Source organism: Mytilus trossulus, chromosome 9 (assembly GCF_036588685.1).
Source record: "Mytilus trossulus isolate FHL-02 chromosome 9, PNRI_Mtr1.1.1.hap1, whole genome shotgun sequence".
Classification (NCBI taxonomy): domain Eukaryota; kingdom Metazoa; phylum Mollusca; class Bivalvia; order Mytilida; family Mytilidae; genus Mytilus; species Mytilus trossulus.
Genome location: NC_086381.1, coordinates 46,951,644 through 46,979,412, shown reverse-complemented (window position 1 = coordinate 46,979,412; position 27,769 = coordinate 46,951,644). Strand labels below are relative to the sequence as shown.

At 31.5% G+C, this 27,769-nt stretch overlaps 1 protein-coding gene across 2 annotated transcripts in view; it reads right to left on the bottom strand.

Moving 5' to 3' along the window:
* The window catches only part of LOC134683023 (polycystin-1-like protein 2), a 55,136-nt gene that overhangs the window by 19,579 nt on the left and 7,788 nt on the right, over positions 1 to 27,769 (bottom strand). For both annotated transcript variants that reach the window (XM_063542022.1, XM_063542023.1), the window contains exons 3-10: positions 20,662 to 20,802; positions 12,817 to 12,929; positions 10,788 to 10,913; positions 9,739 to 9,833; positions 6,886 to 7,105; positions 5,407 to 5,682; positions 2,997 to 3,150; positions 1,729 to 2,114 (exon numbers count right to left, since the gene is read on the bottom strand). In XM_063542022.1, coding sequence (XP_063398092.1) covers positions 1,729 to 2,114; positions 2,997 to 3,150; positions 5,407 to 5,682; positions 6,886 to 7,105; positions 9,739 to 9,833; positions 10,788 to 10,913; positions 12,817 to 12,929; positions 20,662 to 20,802 — 1,511 coding nt within the window. The remainder of the gene's footprint in view (positions 1 to 1,728; positions 2,115 to 2,996; positions 3,151 to 5,406; positions 5,683 to 6,885; positions 7,106 to 9,738; positions 9,834 to 10,787; positions 10,914 to 12,816; positions 12,930 to 20,661; positions 20,803 to 27,769) is intronic.

Genomic DNA, 27,769 nt, shown 5'->3' with positions numbered 1-27,769 from the left:
TGTCATAGGTCACTTATACAAACATACAAATGAATGAAACACGACCGAAGGTATGAATTTATTTAACATTTTAACATGTTTAAGTCATTATCAAATTTAGTATCTCAAGAAAGTCCATTATACATATTTTTAATTTCTTGATAATACAGCGAAATCAAATACACGAAATTTGTCAGCAATACCGATTTCATGAATATGATACATGCTCAAAAGGTACACTTACAATATACGGTATATAAACTAAAAAATAATGTATTATCGACTAAAAACTTTGCAATGGGTGTTTTATGTGTCTGTTAGTATACTTTAGACAGTTGTGTAGCAAGTCTGTCATGTGTATTTACACAATTTGGCCTGTGCTAGATCAAAAGTAATGTCTAATTTATTATAACCTAGAATGTATTAACAAGAAGATGTGGTATGAGTTCAAGTGAAACAACTCTTCATTTAAGTCACAATGCGAAAAAGTAAACAAAAATAGCTATAGATACGGTCTTCAACACAGAGCCTTGTCTCACACAAAAAAGCAATTGCAAAGGGCCCCCATATGACTAGTATAAAACAATTTAACCAGAAAAAAGCAACGGTCTAATCTATATAAAAACGAGAATTGAGAAACACTTTGATGTGCTTTAATTTTCGTTGTTTACGAATATAGTCCCTAGTGAAGACAGTGTGTTGCTCGCCAATTGTTTGTATACCCTTTCAATATCTATTTCTTCATGTTTTATGTCTCAAATAGCAAGAAGGGGACAAAATGACACTGTAAACAACTTTGGGTCATGAATTCGAAGGTCAAGGATTGATTTGGTCTAGCTAAAAAGGTAAGAAATTAGCATTTCGGAAGCTGGCAAAAGATTTCAAGACCCCTTAACATTAAAATGTCAGTATTCCAAGTTTAAGCTGATGAAGTTTTCTATAATTTTAGTATAAATAGTCCCAAAAGTAGTACAACACACTGTAAACATATTATATAGAAAGGGCAGGTGGGATTTTTTTAATTTTCATTTATTGTCTTTAAGAAATGCACTACTGAATAACTGTGGTATCGGACCACTTTGCATATCACCAACAAACGATATCACTGAACTACGGGCTCTGGATATATGCAATCAAATGTAGCGGATATAAACGTTTTAAGAAGCGCAAACCGTCATCTAAGCTATAACAGCAGTCATGAAAACATAAAATGATACACTATTATATATCAATTGCAATAGCCTAACTCGATCAAAAAGACCTACAGAAAATATAAGCTAAAGTGTCAACTCTTTCAGATAAAGTTAATAGATCAATGAAGCAATATAAGTAAGGAAATGATAATGTCTATGTGGGTTACTCATCAAAGTTTGTCTTTCCCGTTGGATGTTTTGCTAGCTATTAAACCAGCTGCAACTCTCCATTTGCTTAAGGAATGCCTGTACCATGTCAGGATTTTGAGAGTTGATTTTCACTCGGTTTTTTTTGTTGATAACGTTTGATTTTTTCAGTTAATGTGGACTCCATTGTTTAGTATTTTCGTTATACCTTTTTCATATTTGGATCACAAAATAACTATTTCATTATTATAGTTCTTTAATAACACGAATAAGACGATTCCTAACGTTACCCCTTTTTCGTTGAGCAGAAACTGGAAGGTATTCCACTCGTTTCATATTTATTTGTATTTTACATCTCTCCTTTTGTATAGATTATTATATTACATCCCATATTTTTATATATTAATACCTTACATCCCTCTGGTAACCATTTTCCGATAGTGTTATTCCAATATCGACAATTAACGGCAGTTGAGGAAATTCTAACAGATATATTCTGACTAATATTCCCATCGCTTCGGTCGTTGATGATAATTCCTAAACTCCAGTAGAGCGATTTCGTTTCAGGTTCTTTTAAAAATGCTATGTGTGCATTACTAATGAGCGTCCCATTTTCTGCATCTGACATAGACACCTGTTTATGAAATTCTATTGCAATCTTCACTGACATATTATACTGTGGACCATCTGTCATAATCTTCAACATGTAAAACATGTTCGCTGGCTGTTTCACTTTAAGACGTATGAAGTTATCTACTTGGGAATTCAAAATAAATTCGCTGTATTTTTCGTTTCCTGTAAAAAAAAAAGTATAAAAATATAACAACACATATTTATTGAAATATTTTTTTTCATTTATATTTAAATGAAACATTGCAAATAAAAACAGTTGTAAATACAATTTGACTGTGTTGGTCTTTAAGCATGGCCATCTTAAAACGTAGATATTACTGTCGCAAATTGAGATTACCTAGCGACGGATATTTGCTTAAGTTCAATTTTAGAGGAAGTAATTATAAATTATCCTGACTTGAGCTGAAAAATTCATATCTTACATTGCATATGAGCATGGCAAGAGCTTACAGGTTCCTGGAAGTTTGATACTACAAGACTAATACTTCTGATCTGAACAACAAAGCAAATGTGCCCTTCCCCTCTTTTATGATTTTTTATACTTTTTTTTTATCATACAAAAGAAACTTAAACAAGGATTTTACAGTAATCCCAATACCCCAGGCCTTCTGAGTTTTCTGAGCAATCACAAAGTGTTTCAAGATGGAAAAATTAATATGTTACCAAGGTTATCTTCCAACTTATTTTCCTGAGCGAACATAACGCCAAAACTAATCTTCGCGAATATATAAAACTTGTATATATATCAAGTAATTTAGAAAATCGCAGCAAAGTGAACAAGATAGAAGGGTAAAACGCAAAACAGATTCTTCGCTAAAAGTTTGTTTACAGTATTATTTTGGTGAATTCGTATTTGCAAAAGTCTATCTACTATTGTTTACATCCCCATTCATAACAAATAAATGTTTTAAATGACACCGGTATTGGGGTTTAACTCAAACAGCTACATATTGTATAACTAAGTATAAGACTATTAACAAGAGTCTTGGTTCGTAACCCATCATAATTATGCGTTACTTTTTTCTGATGATTATAGATTCTTACTTCCAATAGGTATGTCAATGATGATAGGCTTTGGTAATTTAGTTACATCAAGTGTTTTTTGGTTTAAATCCTTAAGAATTAGCGATATCATTGGAGAATTAATGTATGCAGATGACTTGTCCCAAGATCTTGGATTCTTTTCTGAGAAAAGCATCTGTAATAGAAAAAGGAAAATTAATGTTTGCAGACGATTTGTCCCAAGATTCTTGTCTGAGAAAAGCGTCTGTAATAGGAACAGGAGAATTAATGTATGCAGACGATTTGTTCCAAGATCTTAGATTCTTGTCTGAGAAAGCATCTGTAATAGAAAAATTTACAACTAATGTATGCAGACTACCTGTCCCAAGATCTTGCATTCTTGTCTGAGAAAAGCCTCTGTAGTTGAAAAAGTAGTACTATTGTATGCAGATGACTTGTCCCAAGATCTTAGATTTTTGTCTGAGAAAAGCATCTGTAATAGAAAAAGGAAAATTAATGTATGCAGATGATTTGTCCCAAGATCTTAGATTCTTGTCTGAGAAAAGCATCTGTAATAGAAACAGAAGAATTAATGTATGCAGACGATTTGTTCCAAGGTCTTAGATTCTTGTCTGAGAAAGCATCTGTAATAGAAAAATGACAACTAATGTATGCAGACAACCTGTCTCAAGATCTTTCATTCTTGTCTGAGAAAAGCCTCTGTAGTTGGAAAAGTAGTATTATTGTATGCAGATGACTTGTCCCAAGATCTTAGATTTTTGTCTGAGAAAAGCATCTGTAATAGAAAAATTTGTAAGGGTTCCGCGGAACCCAGTGTCTCGCCTACTTTTGCTGTAAATCGCAGGCTCAACAGAAATGAGGAAAAAAATCAATAAAAATATTCCTCTTGATACAGCCTTTTGATTGTTAGAAACTTCTGTCCAAGTTTGGTAAAAATCTAGGATAGTTAATGAATCTAATAAATGTTTTGAAAACTTTAAGAGCAGACTGTATGTAATGTTAACTGGAAGAAAATCTAAGTCCATTTAAAAGAAAACTACAGAAAAAATTTAGAGTTATCTTTTTACAAAATTCACTTCTGGATACTATCTTATGATCATAAACAAGCTTCTGTCCAAGTTTGGTAGAAATCCAGGATAGTTTAAGAAAGTTATTTAAATTTTAAAAACTTTAACCACAGAGTGTAATGTTTCCCCCCAGAAAAATTAAGTCCATTTAAAAGTAAAATATGGAAAAAATGGAGTTATCTTTTTACAAAATTTACTTCTGGATACTATCTAATGATCATAAATAAGCTTCTGTCCAAGTTTGGTACAATCCCAGGATAGTTTAAGAAAGTTATTAAAATTTTAAAAACTTTAACCACAGAGTAAATGTAATGTTTTCCCGCAAAAAACTAAGTCCATTTATAAGTAAAATACGGAAAAAATGGAATTTTATTTTTACAAAATTTACTTCTGGATACTATCTTATGATCATAAACAAGCTTCTGTCCAAGTTTGGTAGAAATTCAGTATAGTTTAAGAAAGTAATTAAAATTTCAAAAACTTTAACCACAGGAGGAATATTTGTGGACGCCGCCGACGACGACGAAACCGACGACGACGGAAAGTATGATCGCTTAGTCTCGCTTTTTCGACTAAAGTCGAAGGCTCGACAAAAATGACAACTTATGTATAAAGACGACTTGTCTAATGTTTGAAGATTCGTTTTTAAAAAAAATATCTGTAAAAAAACCCAGACGAGTTACATGTATGCAGACGACTTGTCCGAAGATCTAAGATTCTTGTCTGAGTAAAATATCTGTAATAGAAAAAGTGTCATCGCCACCGCATTGCCATTTAAAAAAATAGAACCCCCCGCCAAATGTTCCATTGAAATTTACTTATTAACCACAACCAGTCTGCATAAAAAAAAAGTGTCCCAAAATAAGTAATATACATATTACTGTCTTGTAACACTGTGTAATAGACATGTGAACCCAGCACGTACATCTTTCGAGGGCACATCATTCATCATTCATAAATATTCAAATAGAAACACCAAAATAAAAAAGATTAGAAGTGTCCTCCTTGAAGGGAGCATGGTATTTTCATGAAGAGCCCTAATTTACATAAACAAGATTGTGTTTAGCATTTTATTTTTTAATGAGATAATTGCTTTTCATATAAACTTCCACAATATCCAATAAAAAAGAGATTCACGGACCTTATGTTCCAAAAAAAAAAACCGCATATCATCCTACCACGTTCAGTACAATTATCTGCCCTTATGAGTTTACATTTTGTTAATTTCAAGAACAGTGAAAAGACGTTGTATTTTATGATAGTTTAATAATTCCAAGTAAGATGATTCTGTTGATACTTGGTACGCTTTTTGTAATAAAAAAGTATGTTTGCAACATGCCCCGACAAATCTACACAAAAATTACCTGAAATTTAAATCCATTCTTACTAGCTTCTTTAAGTTGTTCTTTTATTTCTGGTGGTAGTTTAAATGAGCTAGTGACGGTTTTATTACCAATTTTCCTGGAAGTGCTTATATCTGTTGAAGTGTTCGTTGAATTATTTAATTTTGAAACGCCAACTACTAAATTCATAGTCTTGGTTGAGAATTCCATAGTCATAGGTTCATCGTTAGACAGAGTTTTAAGTGCAGAATCAGCAATGATATCAACTGTGTGAAGGAGCTTCTTTGTTCTTTCGATCTAATATTAAAGTAATTATATATTCAAATTAATACGTGTGCATTGAGTAAGGTATATAATTAAAAAAAACTTGAAAAAAACCTCACCTTTTTGACTATGTCACAAACTCTGGTCATTGGAGGACATAAGTTTGTGCAATGTAAAACGTGAAAAGCAACCATTAAATTTTGCAAGGAATTAATCTTGAATTTTAAGTTTGCTATGAAATATACAAAAAAAACCAACTATGTATTTAATTAGATTTTTAGCACAGCCTAAATGACCTACAGGCAAAAGATAATAAATGTTATTCAAAGTAGCAAATAAACTGACAAAGTCACGAAAGAAATATAAAGACCGAAAGGCAAACAATAGTTCACAAAAAAACAACACAAAACTGTAAACTGAAAAATACGAACCCTACTAAGAAAATAGGATAATTTAAGGTGCTTAGCAAGGGTGAGCATTGAGACAAAAATCATTCTGAAATCAAAAGCAAAGTATTTTTCTCAAATTTATGTTCAATTTTCACATTTCTTGAACGATTTGTGAATAATATTCCTCTCACTAGTGAAAACCTTGTTCGCGGCAAATGATTGGTCGAAATTAAATTGTGACGTTAAATATTGTTAGCTTCTTCTGAATTTTCCTATTATAACGTGAATAACACGGGATTTTGAAATGAAGAAAAAAAAGTGTAAAGTGGTGGAAAATAATTAAAAAGTCCATCACCATGTCTCTTGTTGCTATTTGATGCTTATTTTTTTTAATCAGTTGTTTTTCATATATGTTCCAAATAAATTCAAATCATTCCTGTTCTATTCATTAAACTGTGAGTGTAGTCAAAACAGATATGCAATAAGAAAAATAGAATCATAGATGTAGTTGTTTGACTTTTTTTGTGTATTTCCAATTCGTAAATCTTCTTATACGAACCGTTTTCAAATTCGTTAAAAAATTCTAAAAATCTGCACTTTTTTTTCTTCTGAGCGTCACTGATGAGTTTTCTGTATACGTAATGCGCGTCTGGAGTATCAAATTATAAGCCTGGTAACTTAAATAAATATTAACATGGTTTCAACTTGATAAAAAATATACAAAACATTTTAAAAAAACATCAGTTTCGATATTTTGGCAAATATTTATAGTTTCCATATTTCTGCATGATCTGATTAATGTTAATGTAACGAGTTTTTATAAATACATTAAAAGTGATCGTTATACCTTTTTTTCTCTCGCCTTGATTTCTACCTCTGTTTCTTGTACTTGTGTTTCTTGTTGTTCTTCTGGACTTTCATATGGAACTTCTTGTTCGGGTTCTGTTTCTTCCACATGTATGACATCTTCAGTTTCAGATTTATCTTCCACTATAATCTTTTCTTTTACATTACGTTCAGGTACATGATTTAAATCCAAAAGATTTGAACTCGAATCAAAAAGTGACCTAAAAAAAGAAAGACGTGTACTATTATCAAAAAGGACAGAAAGACCACAACCGGAATTTTAATGAAAAAACATACGATTGATAGACTTCGTATCAGCTGACAGTACATCAGCAATTGCACTTAACGAGTTATAGTAATTTACTAAAATATACATGATATACATAGGTATTGGTTTTGCTTATTGTTGAAGAACGAGCAGTTTGCAATTTCTATGTACATGTCATTTGGTATGTTTTAAAACTAGAAACGTTATAATTGAAGTTCAGTAAAATGGTATTGTTGTTTGTCAATGTGATTACAACTCTGTTTCGATAGATTGTCTTGTCACTAATGTTAGATCCAAAAGCACTTTATCAGGACGCAGGTACAGTTTACTTGCAGCATCTACTAAAATCATTGCATCCTTACGTTTATGTCCTGCTTGTGACATAACAGCTAAGTAAGTATTCAAATTAAGGTGGTGAATGCCATGTAGGAGGTGCTCATCCCGTCAACATATCCGAATTCAATACTTTTTGAAGTTCGTTCGATCGTCTTAGTTGTTGTTTTTTACGTTTAGATCCAGTTTGTGACAAAACAGTGAAGTAATTATTCTTATTAAGGTGGTGAATATCATGCAGGGGGTGCTCATCCCGTCGACACATCCGAATTGGATTCTTTTTGGAGTTATTTTGATCCTGTTAGCTGTTGTTTGTTACCTTTGATTTGTAGCATGTTAACAATTTAAGATATTCGAACATCGGCAAACAACTATTGTCTAAATTTAGTATGAACTATCAAAAAGTTTGTGTGTTAGTCTACAACAAATCTCCGAATACAGTTCGACAATTCTTTGTTTTTTGCCTCTGATCTCCTGACATCGTCTTATTCTTCAAACCAACCGATGTGTAAACGTTTTTAATCAAAGCAAAGCCGAAAAGTGTTATTGCTAGATAGTAAATACATTTATAAATTTTTAGTCAAGTCAAACTAAGATTTAACCTCAAACTAATTGCAACAGAAAATGTTTTAGTTCTAATCTATAGCATTATGCCCTTTATATACACAGAAAAAAGTCCAATAAAATCTAACTTGAGGAAAACTCAAAATTAGCACTTTAAATTTCCTATGGGAATTAACATTGGAAGGGGAGATAACTTTTACAAAAAAGAGTCTTTTTTGGTCAGGTTTTGGTTGTTTTTCTTGAAATGTATGTATAGTATGATACTTTGATGGGGTTATAAGTTTGTATTTGACTGAAATATATAATCTTCTGCTCATGAAATGTACAAAACCAAAATGTTATGGGTAGTTTTATTTTTTTCATGCATTTTTCATTAAAGAATTTGCAAATTTGAAGCTTTGTAACCATTTTGAAAAGATAATGTGAAAAATTGGTAATGTTTATATCTGTATATTATATTATTTCAGCAACTTACTTATCTAAAGAAACTTTAAACCACAAAAAGAAGTATACATGCTTTATTATTTTTATTAAATTTGAGATTCTTTACCTTGAAATGTTGAAAAATTCAATAAATGGTCAACTAATGAATTACGAAATCTAGATTATAGCTTGATAAAATATATGAAAACACCTTATTGATTTGTTTATTATACTGTAAAGACCGCTAAAAAATCAAGAATCAATACATTCTGATGAATAGAAGCGGTAAAGTTATAATTTTGTATCAAATTTTATTGATATTTCTGCCTTTTTTGTAAGAGTTATCTCCCTTTTCAATACAAATCTCCATAGGAATTTTAAATGGTTATTTTTTTAGTCTTCCTCAAGTTAGATTTTATAGGACATTTTTCTGTGTATATTTGGGGTATAATGCTAAAGATTAAAACTTAAAAATCTTCTGTTGCAATTACTTTTAGGTTAGGGTCAAATGTATGCTAGATTGACTGGACTATTTAAGTAGATACAATAATGTAACGTTTAAAATATGATTCAACTATGTATAAATAAAAGAGAGAGGCAACATATATCAAAGGGACATTTTCACTCATAAGTCAGAAACAAAGTGACAACATCAGGGCTAAAATAAAAATAAAAAGACATGGAATATCGTATCAATTAGAAGATATATACCGTGATGAAGTTGTTGCTGTAGTGTTGCTTTATTGAAATGGATAGTTTACAATTGCAAAAATGTTGGCTTCATTTAAACGATAAAGAAAAATAATGAGAGCTAAAATATGCCAAATTAAATGTATCACCTAAGAGTTGCCCAATTTGTGGACATGTTCATTCATATTTTTCCAATATTTTTAAACCCAAGCAACCAATATCCCAATGCATTTTAAGGTTTACGTCAAAATATCGTTTTATCTTAAATTTTGAGTAAAGCCGATGTGTCAACAGTATAAGCAAAAACACAATACGTTTGTCTACCTCTCCTGGTGTTCTCAGATGGCAAAGTGCTATTCCATAGTTGGCCATATGGACACCAAACAATACAATGAATAACTAATTACATCTGGCTTTACCAGACCTTACCCCTCAATTTACCAAACGAATTTTACAATGATAATTGCATTTTTTTTTACAATATTTTTGAATTTAGAATTCTCCGGTTCGCTTTAAAGTAATACTCACTTGACCATAGTTTCTACTTTTCCCGGTTAGCTTTAACATTATACTCACTTGACCATATTTTCTACTTTCCCCGGTTCACTTTTATTGACATCAGTATGTGATATCTGATCAGATATTTTGTCCATAACATTAAGTAACGCATCCTGTAAGAAAACTAAAATGATCAAAATCTAATCCTCATAATCATGCTCATGATTTGATAAATTGCCCATGACTTAATTTTTAGTGTTTTATAATTATGAGTTGAATATTTTTCAATGTTTCAATACTTGGATTATTTTTTCTATATTATAATTTTAAGAAAAAGTTTCTTTGTTTCAATTCTTGGATTATTGCAACAAATTCTTATTACATTGACCATGGACTTTTTATTTCAAAAAGTAAAAAAAACAGAAGAGGAGGAACACTATTTATTTCTTCTCATTCTCAAGCAACGTAATCGACAACATCCTAATAATATCCATTATTGTATGCATAACGCCCTGGGCCGGTTGCTCAACTTGTCGTTAGCACTAACGATCCGTTAAATTTTGATAAAATATCGATTAAATTTAACGTAACGTTAATACTGTTGTTCGCCTTATAGTTACTTTTGAAGGTCCGTTATGTTGTTCTTAATTTGAATGAAATTAAACGCTGATAGGAAAGGACATAGTTACGATACTGTTGTCATGTCATTAAAGATTGCATATTTTGGCTATCATTTTCTTTCACTTATAGAGTCTTTGCATTGAAATTAAACATATTTATTCTAAATCTAGTTAAGGGCATGACACGGGTTATGTTCTTCTCAAATATTTTATGATTGTATAATAATAATTAATCCTTAACAAGACAGATTGCGTCTAATATTCATTTTGTGAAAACATAATATTTCAAGCAGTTTAATATATGGCTGGACCTGGCATGTCACTGCAAGTGGTCTGTTGTTATTTATGTATTATTGTCATTTTGTGTATTTTCTTTTTTTTCCCTATTCTTAATACGGACTAGTATACATACATCATATTTGTTTAGGGGCCAGCTTAATTTTTTTTTATGATCTAAAAAAGAGAGAAATCTAGTCAAGCAATTCATACTAAATTTTGTTTTACTACCTGAACGTTATCCGTTAAAGCATCTGCTTCCTTAGAAATTTGGTTCGACGCTTCTAAGACGTTTTCCATTTCAGCTTCGTTTTCTGTAGGTAACACAGCTAAAACTGTAACCATTTCTTCAATTATCTGTACACAAATTACATGAAATAAATATTGTACTGGGTATAATAATACAAAAATAAAAAAATAAAATGTAATCTGTTTATCAATCAGTTGTATTTTTTTTGGTAAAATGTATAGGACTTTTATACGTAAATAAAAAAGGAAGAAGATTCAACTTCAATATTTGTATCACGTTTTGTGGATTTTTTTTAATTTGTCATAATTTTCTCTATCTTGTATAAAAAAAAAACAACAAAAGAAGAAGTTAACCAATAATCCATGTTTACTAGGATGTAATGAATGGATTTTTTTTTAATTTGTCATAGCGTTTTCTGTCTGATTGTATAAACATTGAGCAACACAAATAAACATAAAAGAAACACCAGAAGTTAACCATGTTTACTCGGGTGTTACAGATGGACATATTCAGAAGTGACACCTATCATATAGTTCACGTTACGGTTGTTATAAGATATAAATAAACAAATAAACTGTTAAGACAAGCGATTTACAGAAACTGTCATACACCTACGACTAGGAATACAATTACACATACAAGTAGCATTCAATCTTGAATATTCTCATAGTGAAAATATAACCACTTGATACAAATCAAAGTCTAACACCTATGATGTTTTTCAATAGTTAAACTTATTTTTGTTTAAGGCAATATATGTAGTAATGTGTACACATTAATCATTGTACAGGATACAGCGGGTGAGTGTTTATTAACAGTTACTTTTCGCGTCTGGCGAAAATACTAACTTTATTCCTGGTATCTATGATGAGTTTATTTACAACCACTGGGTCGATGCCACTGCTGTTGGAGATTTATTTCCTCGAGGATATCACCAGCCCAGTAGTCAGCACTTATTGTGCTGACATGAATTGTCATTGATATGGTTATATTGATAAATTGACTGTTTACAAATTTTTTAATTTTTCGAAATACTAAGGCTTTTCTACCTCAGGCCTAGATTAACTTAGCTGCATTTGGCAGCTCTTTTAGGAATTTTGGTTCTCAATACTCTTCAACTTTGTACTTTATTTTGCATTTTAAACTTTTTTGGATTTGAGCGTCACTGATGAGTCTTTAGTAGACGAAACGCGCGTCTGGCGTATATACTAAATTTAGTCCTGGTATCTATGATGAGTTTATTCATTCTTCATGTCCTTTCACTTGCAAAAAGTAATACTTGTATTATCTATATATTTTTTTTATGAATAAGGAAAATACTTTTCACTTCTTTTTTGGATACTTTAAAAAAATAAAACACAAGTATACAAAAAAAAAAAACAACAACACCAACCAACAATAAAGCTACCAATGAACATCTGTCGAAAATAAAATCTAAACTATTTGTCTGTTGTGATGTAAAAATCTAGATGTACTTAAGTGGGTGGAATTTCAATAATATTAGAGATAAAAGATGCGAAGATGTATCAGGCTAGAAAAAGAATACTCCTTTGGTATCTTTCGCCTCTCTTTACATACAAAAGACTTAGGATTTTCTTATCCAAGGCATATATTACCTTAGCTGTATTTGGCACAACTTTTTGGAATTTTAGTTCTTCAACTTTGCACTTGTATGGCTTTGTAAATATTTTGATATCAGCGTCACTGATGAGGATCATGTAGACGAAGTGCGCGTCTGGCGTACTAAATTATAATCCTTGTACTTTTGATAACTATTTACATGCTGATCATCCACGTAACACTTATTGTATACGTTAAATAATGAATAATGGATTCAGTGAGAATGCTAATTTAATATTCCAATGGGATCTCTCTCTCATTATATATGAATGTTAATCCAAACGATTTACAATCCGATAAAGAAAAAAATGTTGTTTACAAAAACAAAAAGCACGACAGAGTGACAGAAGAAGGGGCAAAAAACAATATAAATGAATAGACCCATCTTACGTGCTCTTTTTCTTCTATCTCTATATGCATATGATGAATTGAATCCATCGTTGCTCCTACAATATTTCCAAATCCCTTCGTATCATTAACAAACTCCTCTGCATTGAAGCTAGCTAAAATGAAAGATGCAGTTCGGTTATTATGATAAATTTACATTTTACTTCAAATGTCTCATTTTTTTTTATGTTCATGCGTTGATGTAATAATATCATAATCCTAGAGAACAAACATAATTACAAGAGGGTAATCATAAATTCTTATTTGCTGCATTTTGATTTTCAATTGGTTTTGTTTATACTTTACTAACGTCAGATGGATTGTTTAAATCTATTATGTATGTTTGTTTATACTATTCTAAAGTCAGATATGTTGTATATAGATATTATGTATGTTTGTTTATAATATTTTAAAGTCAGATTTGTTGTATATCTATTATGTATGTTTGTTTATACTTTACTAACGTCAGATGGGTTGTTTAAATCTATATGTATGCTTGTTTATACTATTCTAAAGTCAGATGTGTTGTATACATCTATTATGTATGTTTGTTTATTCTTTTATAAAGTCAGATATATTGTATATCTATTATGTATGTTTGTTTATACTATTCTGAAATCAGATATGTTATATATCTTTTATGTATGTTTGTTTATATTATTCTAAAGTCAGCATGGTCAGATATGTTATATATCTATTGATGTTTGTTTATACTTTTCTCAAGTCAGATATGTTGTATATATCTATTATGTATGTTTGTTTATACTTTTCTAACGTCTGATGGGTTAATTAAATCTATTATGTATGTTTCTTTATACTATTCTAAAAATAGATATGTTATATATATCTATGATGTATGTTTGTTTATACTTTTATAAATTCAGATATGTTGTATATGTATTATGTATGTTTGTTTATACTTTTATAAATTCAGATATGTTGTGTATAGATATTATGTATGTTTGTATATACTATTCTAAAGTCAAATATGTTATATATCTATTATGTATGTTTGTTTATACTTTTCTAAAGTCAGATATGTTATATATCTAGAATGTATGTTTGTTTATACTTTTCTAACGTCTGATGGGTTAATTAAATCTATTATGTATGTTTCTTTATACTATTCTAAAAATAGATATGTTATATATATCTATGATGTATGTTTGTTTATACTTTTATAAATTCAGATATGTTGTATATGTATTATGTATGTTTGTTTATACTTTTATAAATTCAGATATGTTGTGTATAGATATTATGTATGTTTGTATATACTATTCTAAAGTCAAATATGTTATATATCTATTATGTATGTTTGTTTATACTTTTCTAAAGTCAGATATGTTATATATCTAGAATGTATGTTTGTTTATACTTTTCTAACGTCTGATGGGTTAATTAAATCTATTATGTATGTTTCTTTATACTATTCTAAAAATAGATATGTTATATATATCTATGATGTATGTTTGTTTATACTTTTATAAATTCAGATATGTTGTATATGTATTATGTATGTTTGTTTATACTTTTATAAATTCAGATATGTTGTGTATAGATATTATGTATGTTTGTATATACTATTCTAAAGTCAAATATGTTATATATCTATTATGTATGTTTGTTTATACTTTTATAAATTCAGATATGTTGTGTATAGATATTATGTATGTTTGTATATACTATTCTAAAGTCAAATATGTTATATATCTATTATATATTTTTGTTTATACTTTTATAAATTCAGATATGTTGTATATAGATAATATGTATGTTTGTTTATACTATTCTTTAGTCAGATACGTTTAATATAGATTTTATGTTTGTTTGTTTATACTTTTATAAATTCAGATATGTTGTATATAGATATTATGTATGTTTGTTTATACTTTTCTAAAGTCAGATGTGTTGTATATCTATGATGTATGTTTATCTATACTTTTCTAAAGTAAGATGCGATGTATAAATCTATGATGTATGTTTATCTATACTTTTCTAAAGTCAGAAATGTTGCATATCTGTATAACATGTATCCTGTATGTTTGTTTATACTATTCTAAAGTCAGATATGTTATATATCTATTATTTATGTTTGTTTATACTTTTCTAAAGTCAGATGTGTTGTATATACATGTATCTATGATGTATGTTTGTTTTTATTTTTCTAACGTCAGATATGTTGTATATCTATTATGTATGTTTGTTTATACTTTTCCAAAGTCAGATGTGTTATATTTCTATTATAAAATTGAGAATTAAAATGGGGAATGTCTCAAAGAGACATCCACCCGACCATAGAAAAAAACAACAAGACAACAGCAGAAGGTCACCAACAGGTTTTCAATAAAGCGAGAAATTTCCGCACCCGGAGGCGTCCTTCAGCTGTCCCCTAAAAAAATATGTACTAGTTCAGTGATAATGAACGCCAGACAAATTTCTAAATTGTACATAAGAAACTAAAATTAACATAATACAAGACTAACGAAGGCCAGAGGCTCCTGCCTTGGGACAGGCGCAAAAATGCGACGGGGTTAAACATGTCTGTGAGATCTCAACCCTGAGATCTGACAACAGTATCGTAACTATATCCCTTCTTTATAAGTCTATTCAAAGGTTTTGTTAGTTTCTGAGGTGAATACTGACACCTTTGTGCTTGATAAAGAATATTAATGCCCTTAAAAAATTTATGCGAAATACCTGAACGTATATAATAAGTCTGCATGTTGAGCTATATTTACGAATGACATCCTTATACCGTATGTTTGTTTATACTTTTCTAACGTCAGATGTGTTGTAAATATATTATGTATAAAATTAAGAATGGAAATGGGGAATAAGTCAAAGTGACAATTCCTCACCGCAGAGCAGACAAAAGCTGAAGGCTACCAATGGGTCTTAAATGTAGCGATAAAATCCCAAGCCCGGAGGCATACTTCAGCTGGCCCTTTAACAAATATATACTAGTTCAGCGATAATGGACGTCATACTAAACTCCGTATGATATAAGAAACTAAAATTAAAAATTATGCAAGACTAACAAAGGCCAGATGCTCCTGAATTGTGACAGGCGTAAATTTGAGGCGGGGTTAAAACGTTGACATAATTTTGGCTGATAGATCCAAATAACTGTCACGCTAACTAATTATGTCTGTTTGGGTTGCTCACAACATTTTGGCTTTACAAAAAAACTTAAAGCAGCTATAAGATAAGTTAATGGTATAGTTATCTATTTAACTAGGTTTGACTCACTATTTCTTTTTTTAAGTGCCTTTACCTTTTGAGAAATATAAAGCTTGTTTTCCATTCCTTGAATTAATTGATCATTTAGTCGAGCTTTTGTTTTTAACAGGTTTTATTGAATATCTCCTTTTCTTAATTCACGTGCGAGATCGTATTTTTGTTAAAGCATACTTTGTAAACAATTTAACCCATAAGATTAAAGCAATAAAAGGAAAACTTCCATAATAAAGCTGTCTATTGAAGGCCGTTCCGGTCAGAAATTGCCACAATATAAACAGAAGGAGATTATGTATGATAGGACCATGCGAGGGCTGCATAAACTATAAATGTCGTTAGAAACATCCTATATCATGATAATATCTTTTTATGATTTTTTAAAACTTTTTTTCAAAAGCAAGTTGTATAGATTTTAGTGCATTCATCGTCTGGAAACATATAAAGGAGATAAAATTGAGAAAGGAAATGGTGAATATGTTAAAGCGACAACCACCGACCATAAAACAGACAACAGCCGAAGGCAACCAATGGGTCTTCAATTTAGCGAGAATTCCCGCACCCGTAGGTGTCCTTCAGCTGTCCCCTAAAAATATGCATAATAGTACAGTGATAATGATGTCATACTAAACTCCGAATTATACACAAGAAACTAAAATTTAAAATCATACAAGACTAACAAAGGCCAGGGGCTCCTGGCTTGGGACAGGCGCAGAATTGTGGCGGGGTTAAACATGTTTATGAGATCTCAACCCTCCCCCTATACCTCTAGTCAATGTAGAAAAGTAAAAGCATTACAATACGCACATTAACATTCAGTTCAAGAGAAGCCCGAGTCCAATGTAAAAAGATGTAACAAAAGAAAATAAATAACAACAGACTACTAGCAGTTAACTGACATGCCAGCTCCAGACCTCAATTAAACTGATTGAAAGATTATAGATATAGGAAGATGTGGTGTGAGTGCCAATGAGACAATTCTCCATCCAAATAACAATTTAAAAATTAAACCATTATAGGTTAAAGTACGGCCTTCAACACGGAGCCTTGGCTCACACCGAACAACAAGCTATAAAGGGCCCCAAAATTACTAGTGTAAAACCATTCAAACGGGAAAACCAACGGTCTGATCTATATAAACAAAACGAGAAACGAGAAACACGTATATATTACATAAACAAACGACAACTACTGTACATCAGATTCCTGACTTAGGACAGGTGCAAACATTTGCAGCGGGATTAAACGTTTTAATGGATCCAAACCTTCTCCCTTTTTCTGAAACAATAGCATAACATCACAACAGAGAAAAACATACGATAAAATATCAATTGGCAGACTTAACTCAATCAAAAAATATGTCTTCATATGAATATCAGGCACAATCCCTCCCGTTAGGGGTTTAGTATCATACTGTCATTAAAAATATGAGAAGAACATAACCTGTGTCATGTCAACAACTGTTTTTTTTTTAGAAATAAATGTGTTTAGTTCCGATGCAAAGACCCTATCAGTGAATCAATAGTAAAGCCAAAATATGCAATCTTTAATGACCTGACAACAGTATCGTAACTATATCCCTTTTTAATAAGTCTATTTGAAGGTTTTGTTGGTTTCTGAGGAGAATACTGACATTTTTGTGCTATATAAAGAATATTTCCATAAAAAACTGGATGAGTAATACCTGAACGTATAAGATGTCTGCATGTTGAGTTACATTTACGATTTTTTTCTTTATACCGGTAATAAAATTTAGTAAATGTTTTGACCAGTTTGTGATATCGAAAACCCTGGCGTAATAATTTTTCAGTAATACATAAATTTCTCTTGCTAAAATCTAATACGTTGTTACATACACGAGCGAATCATACAAATTGAGATATATAAACACCAAGATGGTGACAAGGGAACGTCACCATCTAAAAATGGATAATTAACAATAGGAAATGAAAAATCATCTCTTTTATCATGAATATCAATAATGTGGTCATTTTTATAAATTTCCTGTTAACCATACCTTGAATTTTTGAAAAACTAAGAATTTTCTTATCCCAGGCATAGATTTCCTTAGAGGTATTTGGCACAACTTTTTGGAATTTTGGATCCTCAATGCTCTTCAACTTTGTACTTGTTTGGCTTTATAAATATTTTGATATGAGCGTCATTGATGAGTCTTATGTAGACGAAACGCGCGTCTGGCGTACTTAATTATAATCCTGGTACCTTTGATAACTATTATCATAATTTTTTGTATTAGGCTTCCCGTTTATGATATAGATATCAAGATCGACGAAAGGGCAGTGGTCATTGTTATCATTAGCTTTAATTAAAGTAAGTTCAACAGGATAAATTTCGTTAGTATACATACTGAAGTCGTCATTATTGATAGCCAATATATCATCTAATATCTGAAAGTATTGTTAAATTATTGTATCAAATGTTGTTTTGATGGGTCTTTGCTAATTTTAGTCATAAATTGTAACTCATAACAATACAAAAAAACCCAGGTCCATAATATGTGCTTTCTTAAATTCCTATTCTTTATCAACTTTGAGTCTTACGGCTCATCAGTATAAACAAGAACATGAACAGTGTATACATATGGCTTGATATTACAAACAATATGCATAGTAAACAATAGGTGACGTCAGAAGTTTCATCAATACAAAATATCTTTTATTGCAATAAACTGTTTCTTAATTTAAAGAGAAATTAATATACTTTCCTATAAAGTTACAGAGATGTTTTTTGTTTTCACTTGACAAATAATTCTATTGATTATTAATGAGATGAAATATTAAACACTTTCAAAAAATGATAACAATTAACCACTTTTATCTTTATTGGTATTGTTATTTTAAAAGACAATAAAATTTCATACCCAAGCTTACCTATTGTTTATTAAAAAAATGGAAGAAGTGATTGACACTTTTAAAATCCCAATAAAACTATATACGTAATTAATTTTTACTAATTTGTTCAATTTTTTTGTTAATTAGGCAGGTGGTTAAAATTTGTAGAAAAAAAAGTTATATCATTTACATAGAGACACTTGTCTATTTTATCAAATTAAACATGCTACACTGTACTTGTCTATAAATTCTATTACATAAGATTAATTAATTAAGGCGCATGAAAAAAAACCACATCAAAATTAGCTTTTTTGTGAGGATAAAAAATAAAACAAACAACCTTTAATATTGCAAGATACAATGTAAGCATAAGTAATCTAAAGTAATGATGATTAATTTAAAGAAAAGTGATCTAATGTAATCGATTACATATGAAATAGGGTGCAATCATAATGTAATTGATTACATTTTATAAGCAAAGTTATTGGAATTTAATCGATTACATTTAAAGTAATCGACCCCATCCCTGACATCTAGATGTAATTATGTTTCGAACCTTAAGTCATTTGATTCCGCTGAATGCCATCGAAAACATAGCTTACAGCTGTTCGGGAAACAAATTCTGTTAAATCTTAATGGAATAGCCCAGCCTCGGTTGAAATAATAGAACACCATGGATGCAAAAAAAATTTCTAAAGAGAAAGTCGTTCCATGAAGTCCGGTTCATTTTTTTTTTGCAGTACCGACGACTTCTTATTTCTCGACAACGGTGGTGAGTGAGCCACTCGCCGTTTATGCATGTCATATGGGCCATAAAAATCATTGTCTCGTAATTTCTGTTCATATATTTTTCTTACAAAAACACTTTACCGTCTGATTCAAAAAAATAAAAATAAAGAATTGAAGTTTAAGACAATCTATTCTTAAATATACTTTAACAATGACTCCAGAGTCCTGTATGATACATAGTATTTTTTAACCTTGTACTCCTATATACGCCACAACTTTCTTTACTGTTTTCTTCTTTCATATTTGTACCATTATATGACGTTTGCAATACTAGTATGCATTACTTAACTTAAAGTGTTTTTATATTTCTATTCATTTAATGTCTTGTATGGTAATTACACAAACACCATTACTCCTGATTTTCTACCTCTTTTGCTATAGTAATTACCTTTGGAGATTATACACTTCGTTTGATAAAAAAAGAAGATGTGGTATGATTGCCATTAAGACAACTCTTCACAAGAGACCAAAATGACACAAAAATAAACAACTATAAGTCACCATATTGCCTTCAACAATGAGCAAAGCCCATATTGCATAGTCAGTTGTATAGTAAAAGACCAAATGATAATGTAAAACGATTTAAACGAAATAACTAACGGCCTTATTTAAGTACACAAAATGAACGAAAACAAACATGTTACACATAAACAAAGCAATTACACACCTCTTAGCATTATTAAGACTTCACTATCATAATATATTTACAATAAAAAGTCATTTCATGTATATCATTTTATAGAGCATCAAAAATAGAAGTTAAAAGAACTGATTTTGCATAAGACGAGAAGTTGTGAGTTTGTTCTAAATGAGAGGTAAGTTTTACATGTTTTATCCGAATTCGACCTCACAATACAAGCACTTTAATTTTACTTATATCAACTGATTTTGGTAAAACTTGAATCTTAACTGCATTATGTGAACTGAGTTTGGGTCTATACAGGAGTAAGTGTAGATACTGAATACGTACCGTCGTTACAAGTATTATCATCGGCGTCATAATGCATCATTGCTGGCATTTCACAATGGCACACACTGGACGAACAAAGCAAAGGAGGATAACAACTTATATTTCTAACCGCTGTCGAACAAGAGTCAAGGTATCTTCCAGCTGTAATCAAAAACTTTAAATCAGCCATGTTTAAAGCAGACTATTATAATTCTTTATGTTTTGCACTATTACAATCAGTTTGTTAGGATTAATAAATATAATTGTATTTTCCAGCGGTTCGTATAGTAAAGCGGGAAAATATTGTATTGTCGTTTCGTTTTTCATAAATATTCACAAGACATGACAAAATTGACCAACCAGAAGATGAATTTTGTCTTACGATATATTGGTGTATTTCAAGCGCTTCACTTTTTAGCCGTCGTTAAACATAGTAAGCTGCATGGACGCCGATATTCAACAAACTATACGTGCCGAAGTGCATAATGCTGTACAAAACAAATAAGAACAGTTATTGGACAATATGACAACTTTACTAGAGTCTCGTTTGGACGGTTTCCAAAGAAGAATCCAAGAAAACCAGAAATCCTTGTCAGACACACAGATAGCAAAGATAGATGAAAATATGTCCGACACATATAAGTTCCGCAAAAGAGGTAATGAAGAGCAGTACAAACACAACCACAAAGTATTCGTGAAGATGAGGGAGGCCACAACCGAGATGGAAGCAGACAACATGAGTCAGACAAATTTTAACAACGCGAAACGGAAGATAGCTGAAGGTATGGACATAATCAAGAACAAAAGTTAATCAAATTAGCTGATTCTTCCGACGCAGGGTGGCGGGTAGTAGCTGAGTATATTGCTAATCCTTTGGCCGAGAATTCCGAGGACAAAAAGAAAATGTACAAGGCTCAGTCACGGGCAGATACCAAGATGAAAAAAGAAAAACTGAAAAAACGTACAGACCAAAGGGCAACACCATACACCAAAACAACGACATCAAATTCTACGGGAAGTCAGTTGATACTTGTTAATGTTAGCAGCGGATTTGGAAGACCTGGGGGATGCTTTTATTGTCATGAGAGTGGGCATTGGACATGACGGTGTCCAAAAGCCACAACAGAACAAAAGAATAAGATAAGTATAAATAGTACTTACAATTTTAATCGCATAGAATCGAGCGCACCTGTGTTGTGTAAACAAATATCAGCTGATTTTAAATCAATAAAATGTACACACAATAATGTATGTCAAGGTAACGGTACAGGTGTAGGGTATGTAAAAGAAAAGGTAGACTCGTGGAAAGAGATAGGTGCTACAAATTAAAAAAAACCCCACAAAATTAGAAAACAATAAAACTGCACGCGACAACTCTTATTTTGTCGCCGATGAGATAGAAAAACTTTTAGAAAAAGGTTGCATACGTCGAGTGAAAAGTAAACCTCACGTTGTAAATCCATTAACCGTAGCAAATAATAAAGGCTCAAAATTAAGATTGGTTTTAGATGCTAGGCATTTAAACCCACATATTGTAAAATTTAAACACAAGTATGAAGACGCAACAACCGCCAGACAGTTGTTTGGGAAGGGAAACTATGTATTTTCCTACGATTTCAAAAGTGCATATCACCACATAAAAATATGTCAAGCAGATACAACATTTTTAGGTTTCAAATGGGCAAATGAATACTATGAGTATAATGTTTTGCCTTTTGGGTTATCCTCTAGTGGGTATATATTTAGCAAAGTAATGAGAGATATCGTTAAACATTGGAGAGGTAGAGGCATGAAAATCGTTATGTATTTGGATGATGGCCTAGGTGGAGGTAACGGTTTTGATAGTGCTTTAGAATCAGGTAAAACAATCAAATCCGAATTAGAAAGGTTTGGATTTGTTTTGGCACATGAGAAATGCAACTGGTTGCAAGTTCAATCTTTAGAATGGTTAGGTTTTTTATGGGACATGTCGGAAGGGATTTTAAGACTCACAGAAAAACGCATAACTAAATTGAAAGGTATTTTGGTTATTTTCATTTACCAGTTTAGAAGTGGTATTTGGCTATTCAGAGTAAATTTGTGGCCAGTATTGTAGGCCAAATCATATCTATGCAGGCAGTATTGTGTGATCAGGCACGATTAAGAACTAGATATTTATATGAATCTATATTGTATAGAGCAAGTTGGAATGCTAAAGTACTAGTTAGTACAGAACCACTTAAAGAGTGCAGTTACGATCATCCCAATATGGCGGACACAAATATACGGAAATTTGATAAGGCTGATTTCTCCACTTTAGCAGGTTATTTTTAGATTTGTATTATGTCAAGGAACATCTTTATAAGCATTGCCATTAAAATATTTTTTCAGACAGGAGGGAAAAGCAACAAGAAGAATGGAAATCGACATACAAAAAATCACGATGATGATCATAGCTTGTGTTTATTTTTATCAACGATGATCGTAACTTAATTCTACTTAGGATGATCGTACCTGTCTGTTATAAAGAAGCATTATCTGATAAATAAGACAAATACAGCCGTCCAGTATGCGAAAAAAAAATGTACGTTATCAGCTGAAATTGTGAGGAACTATCACAAATAAAGGCAACAGTAGTATACCGCTGTTCAAAACTCATAAATCCATGGACAAAAAACAAAATCGGGGTAACAAACCAAAACCGAACGAAACGCATTAAATATAAGAGGAGAACAACGACACAACACCGAAACGCAACACACACAGAAACAGACCAATCATCAGACAAAACACCACAAGAATAACAAATGTAACATGAAAACCAAATACATGAATTTGGGAAAGACAAGTACCGTGCCACGTCTTATCTCAATATCTCAAAAATAAGAGAAAACACAAACGACTCAACGTAAAAATGCAACACAAAGAGAAACGAACAATATTATAACAATGACCATCTTCCTGACTTGGTACAGGACACTTTTAAAGGGGAATAAAAGTGGTGGGTTGAATCTGGTTTTAAGGCATGCCAAACCTCTCACTTAAATGGCAAAGTTAAATATAACATTGAAATGACAACATAATATTACAGGACTACAATACAAATAAATAGGAGAACATATTAGACACAGAAAAACATGATTAATAGATAACAAAAAGCATCAGGTTTAAAATTCAATACGCCAAAAACGCGCCTTGTCCACACAAGACTCACCAGTGACGCCCAGATATAAAAGATCGAAAGTGAAAAAAGTACAAAGTTGTACAGCACTGAAGATCAAAAGTTGAAAAGGTTTCGCAAAATACGGCATTGTTTTTATGCCCGGGATAAGAACATTCTTATTATATAGAACAATTCATGCTATTGCAAACAGTAAATTTTATCAAATGAATATGAAAGAGATATACACAAAGAAACTAAAGTATTAACTAATTACAGAAAACTAAACCTGAATACATAACGCCTAGATATTATCAAAGTTATCTTAGATTCTAGTTTAATATTAAAATGTTTTATATTGATTCAAATGTTTTATATAAATAAAGTTTTGCACAGTTCATATTAATGACCAGTTTGTTAAAATTGGATATTTTTTTCCCAGTATTTTCCCTTACACTTTATAGGAACAATAGTACCTTTCGAGGATCTGGTATTTCTTTTGAATTGAGACTTTATAGTTTTTTTTCATTAACAGATTTACGATTTTAAAAGGAAAAGTTGAACAAATAAAGCATTAAGAAGTGTAATCATATATTTTCAATGACAACAAAAAAAAACCAATGAAACCGTCAATAAAGGGAACTACTATTTGATTTTAATTTTCGGGAGGGATAATTTTGTCTTGCATTTTTTATGTTGAAATAACTATCCTGCTTTTTTTTTAGTCTATTCGATCCTGCTTTTTTCGTCCTGATTTTTTTTACATAAATTGTCATATTGCCTTTTTGTTCGGTCAAGATGTTCATCCGGCCTATTTTTACTCAAATCTCCTGTCCTGTCTTTTTCCAAATTACATCCCCCATATAAAAATCAAATGGTAGATCCCTGTTTGACTTAAAACAACTTCTTCGACTAACTTCAATAATACATGTCATATACCGTTTTTATTAAAATGTAAGAAATTGAAGCTTGAAAAATCTAATATGAACGTGTATACCATCTATTTCAACTTTTCCTTCTTAACATAAATAGCCAACCCATGGCAAATATAGGCATCAGTAGTCCAGTGGAGTATCCAGAGATTTTCATTAAGGGATGGGGGACTGGCTGCCTAAGAGTAGACCCGCTACAGTCATGCTTCATTGATTCCCTATACAATCAACCAAATTTCCCCCACAAAAAGGTGACGCGACCACCTTGACCCTCCCTCTAAGTCCGCCTCTATAGTCTTCCAATGTTAAATAGTCATAGTTGGATCTAGGAACAGTATTACTATATATGTTCCTGGTTTGACAAAGACAAAACAAGACCAGGTAACAATTTAAAACCGATAGAAAGTCATCAAAAGTAGTGTAACTTCATGCCTTCCTTTACTTTATTCCGTGAAAGTTTTGGCCTGTATTCTTAAACTGTATCATGAGAATGATATTTATATCAACTTCATATCAACGTGAATATATTTTGAATGTTAACTAAATTACTCATAAAAAATATATATTGAGGACATTTGCATATAGGTCTGCTAATCCCCTCATGTCATTTCTTTTTAGAATAGCGGTTTTCATTTATTCTTTGTGTAATTCTAAAATCATAAAATTTATTTTATTGTGACGACTAAATAGGTTGATAATTTAGTGACAAGAAAAACGTTCGTAAATTTTGAGTTACGATCATCTGTTTGTAAAAACAAGTCCAAGTTACGATCATCAATAGATGAAGTTACGATCATCATCGTGATTTTTTTAATCTCGATTTTCATTCTTCTGCTTGTTTTTCTATAATTTATGAAAAACACCTACAATGGTAATGCTTATAAAGATTTTTCTTGATATAAAAAAATTCTGAAAATAAGCAGTTAAAGTGGAAAAATCAGCCTTCTAAAATATCTCGTTATTTGTGTCCGCCATATTGGGATGATCGTAAATCACGTTGACGCCAGTGTTTAATGAAAAGCAAGATTATCACTTGTTCTGTGATGCATCAGGTAAGGGTTTTGGTGGTCAAATAGGTTCAAAGGACGAACCATTGGAGATGTTTGGAAGTTGGTCAGTAAACGAACAAAACAAAAGTTCGACATGGCGAGAGCTAGTAGCAGTACAGAGAGCATTACACAATTTTACAAATGTAATGAAGGATAAGATTATCCGGGTATACACAGATAACAAAAAAGTAACGCACATACTCTAAGTCACAAGCCGAAAAGCATCACTACATGAAAACGTGATGCAAATACATGAAATTTTTAAGAACCAATCAATTAAATTAAGTTCTGTTTGGATTCCATGTGAACAAAACACACACGCTGACATGTTAAGTAGATGGTCAGATTATGATGATTGGGAGGTACAGGATGAAATATTTACATATCTAGATCACTTGTGGGGTCCTCATAACGCCGATAGGTTTGCACATGACTACAACACCAAGTGTAAGCATTTCAATTCAAAATATTAGTTTCCAGGAACATCAGGTATGGAAGCTTTCACAGTTGACTGGAAAGGTAAAAATAATTGGCTTGTGCCACCACTAAATTTGATTCCTAAAGTGTTGAACAAATTCAAACAAGAAAAATGCAATGTTACTTTAGTTATACCAGAGTGGACCTCTGCACCATACTGGCCTATGATAATAGACGAGAAAGGGAACATGAAAGCTTTGATAGTTGCACACATTTTCTTTCAGGGAGAAAACTTGACCAAGGAAAGCCGCGGTCAAAGCGGAATATTTGGACAACAATTTTTGAAGTTTAGATTGATTGGTTTAAGAATACAATTTTAGATAAAAATATTTATGATTACTCTCTTTTTTAACAGGGACAAATTAGATTGTACAGTAAAGGAGGCCATTAGAAATAGCGGAATAGATGGTGACAGTTATCTTGATGGACTTTATCCAAAAATGTGCGAACTTTTTATAAACAGCAGAAGTGACAACACAGTCAAATCTTATTTTAGTGCTTTCAAAAGATGGTAACATTTCATATCAATCCTTGGACATGCTGCTTTACCAGCTCAACCAGTGCACGTCGCACTATACCTTACAGACTTAGTTAACAACGGTTCTACTTATCATCCGGTGTATAATGCAATATATGGTATAAAATGGGCACACGAAATCAACAGTTTAAAAGATCCTACCACGAACACTTTTGTAACTTCAATACAAGAAGCGTCTAAAAGAATTGCACCAAAGAAGACTAACAAGAAAGATCCAGTTACCACAGACGTTTTGATAGAACTTTGTGATAATTTCAAAGATTGTTTTGACCTACTTGTGTTTATAAGAGATTTGACTATGATGCTACTTTGTTTTGCAGGTTTCCTTAAATACGATGAACTTAGTTCTTTGCGTTTTCTTGACATTGATATACAAGATTCTTTTCTGATTTGACATATAACTAAGAGCAAAACTGACCGATACAGGCAAAGCAATGAGGTTATAATAGCAAAAGGTTCTACAATCGCATGTCCCTATAATACGTTAGTTAAATACACAAGTTTGGCTGGTTTTAGTAGTCATGAGAATACATTTTTATTTCGTCCTATCTACAGGTCAGGAGTTGTGTACATTGATAAATAAGGATAAGAAACTCAGTTACACGGCGGCTAGGGAGTGTCTTCTTTAGAGAATTAAGACTATTCGTCCTGGTTGTAACATAGGTCTTCACTCGTTCCGATCAGGTGGTTCCACAGTGGCTGCTAACGCAGACGTTAGCGACAGGTGTTTGAAAAAACACGGCAGATGGAAATCTGATTCGAGTAAAGATGGTTATATCGTAGACTCCAAAGAAAAACGTTTAAAAATGTCTCAAGTTTTAGGTTTATAGTTTTCGTATTTGGGACCGTGTACCCTTTCTTTGTATATTTCTATCAAGTTCGACGGGCTGTCGGCAAATTTATATTTGGGTTTTAGTTATATTTAGTCATGCAGTAGAGGCAATACCTATTCATTGTTTCCAGAATACATATTTAACTTTTCGCCAATGCGCTT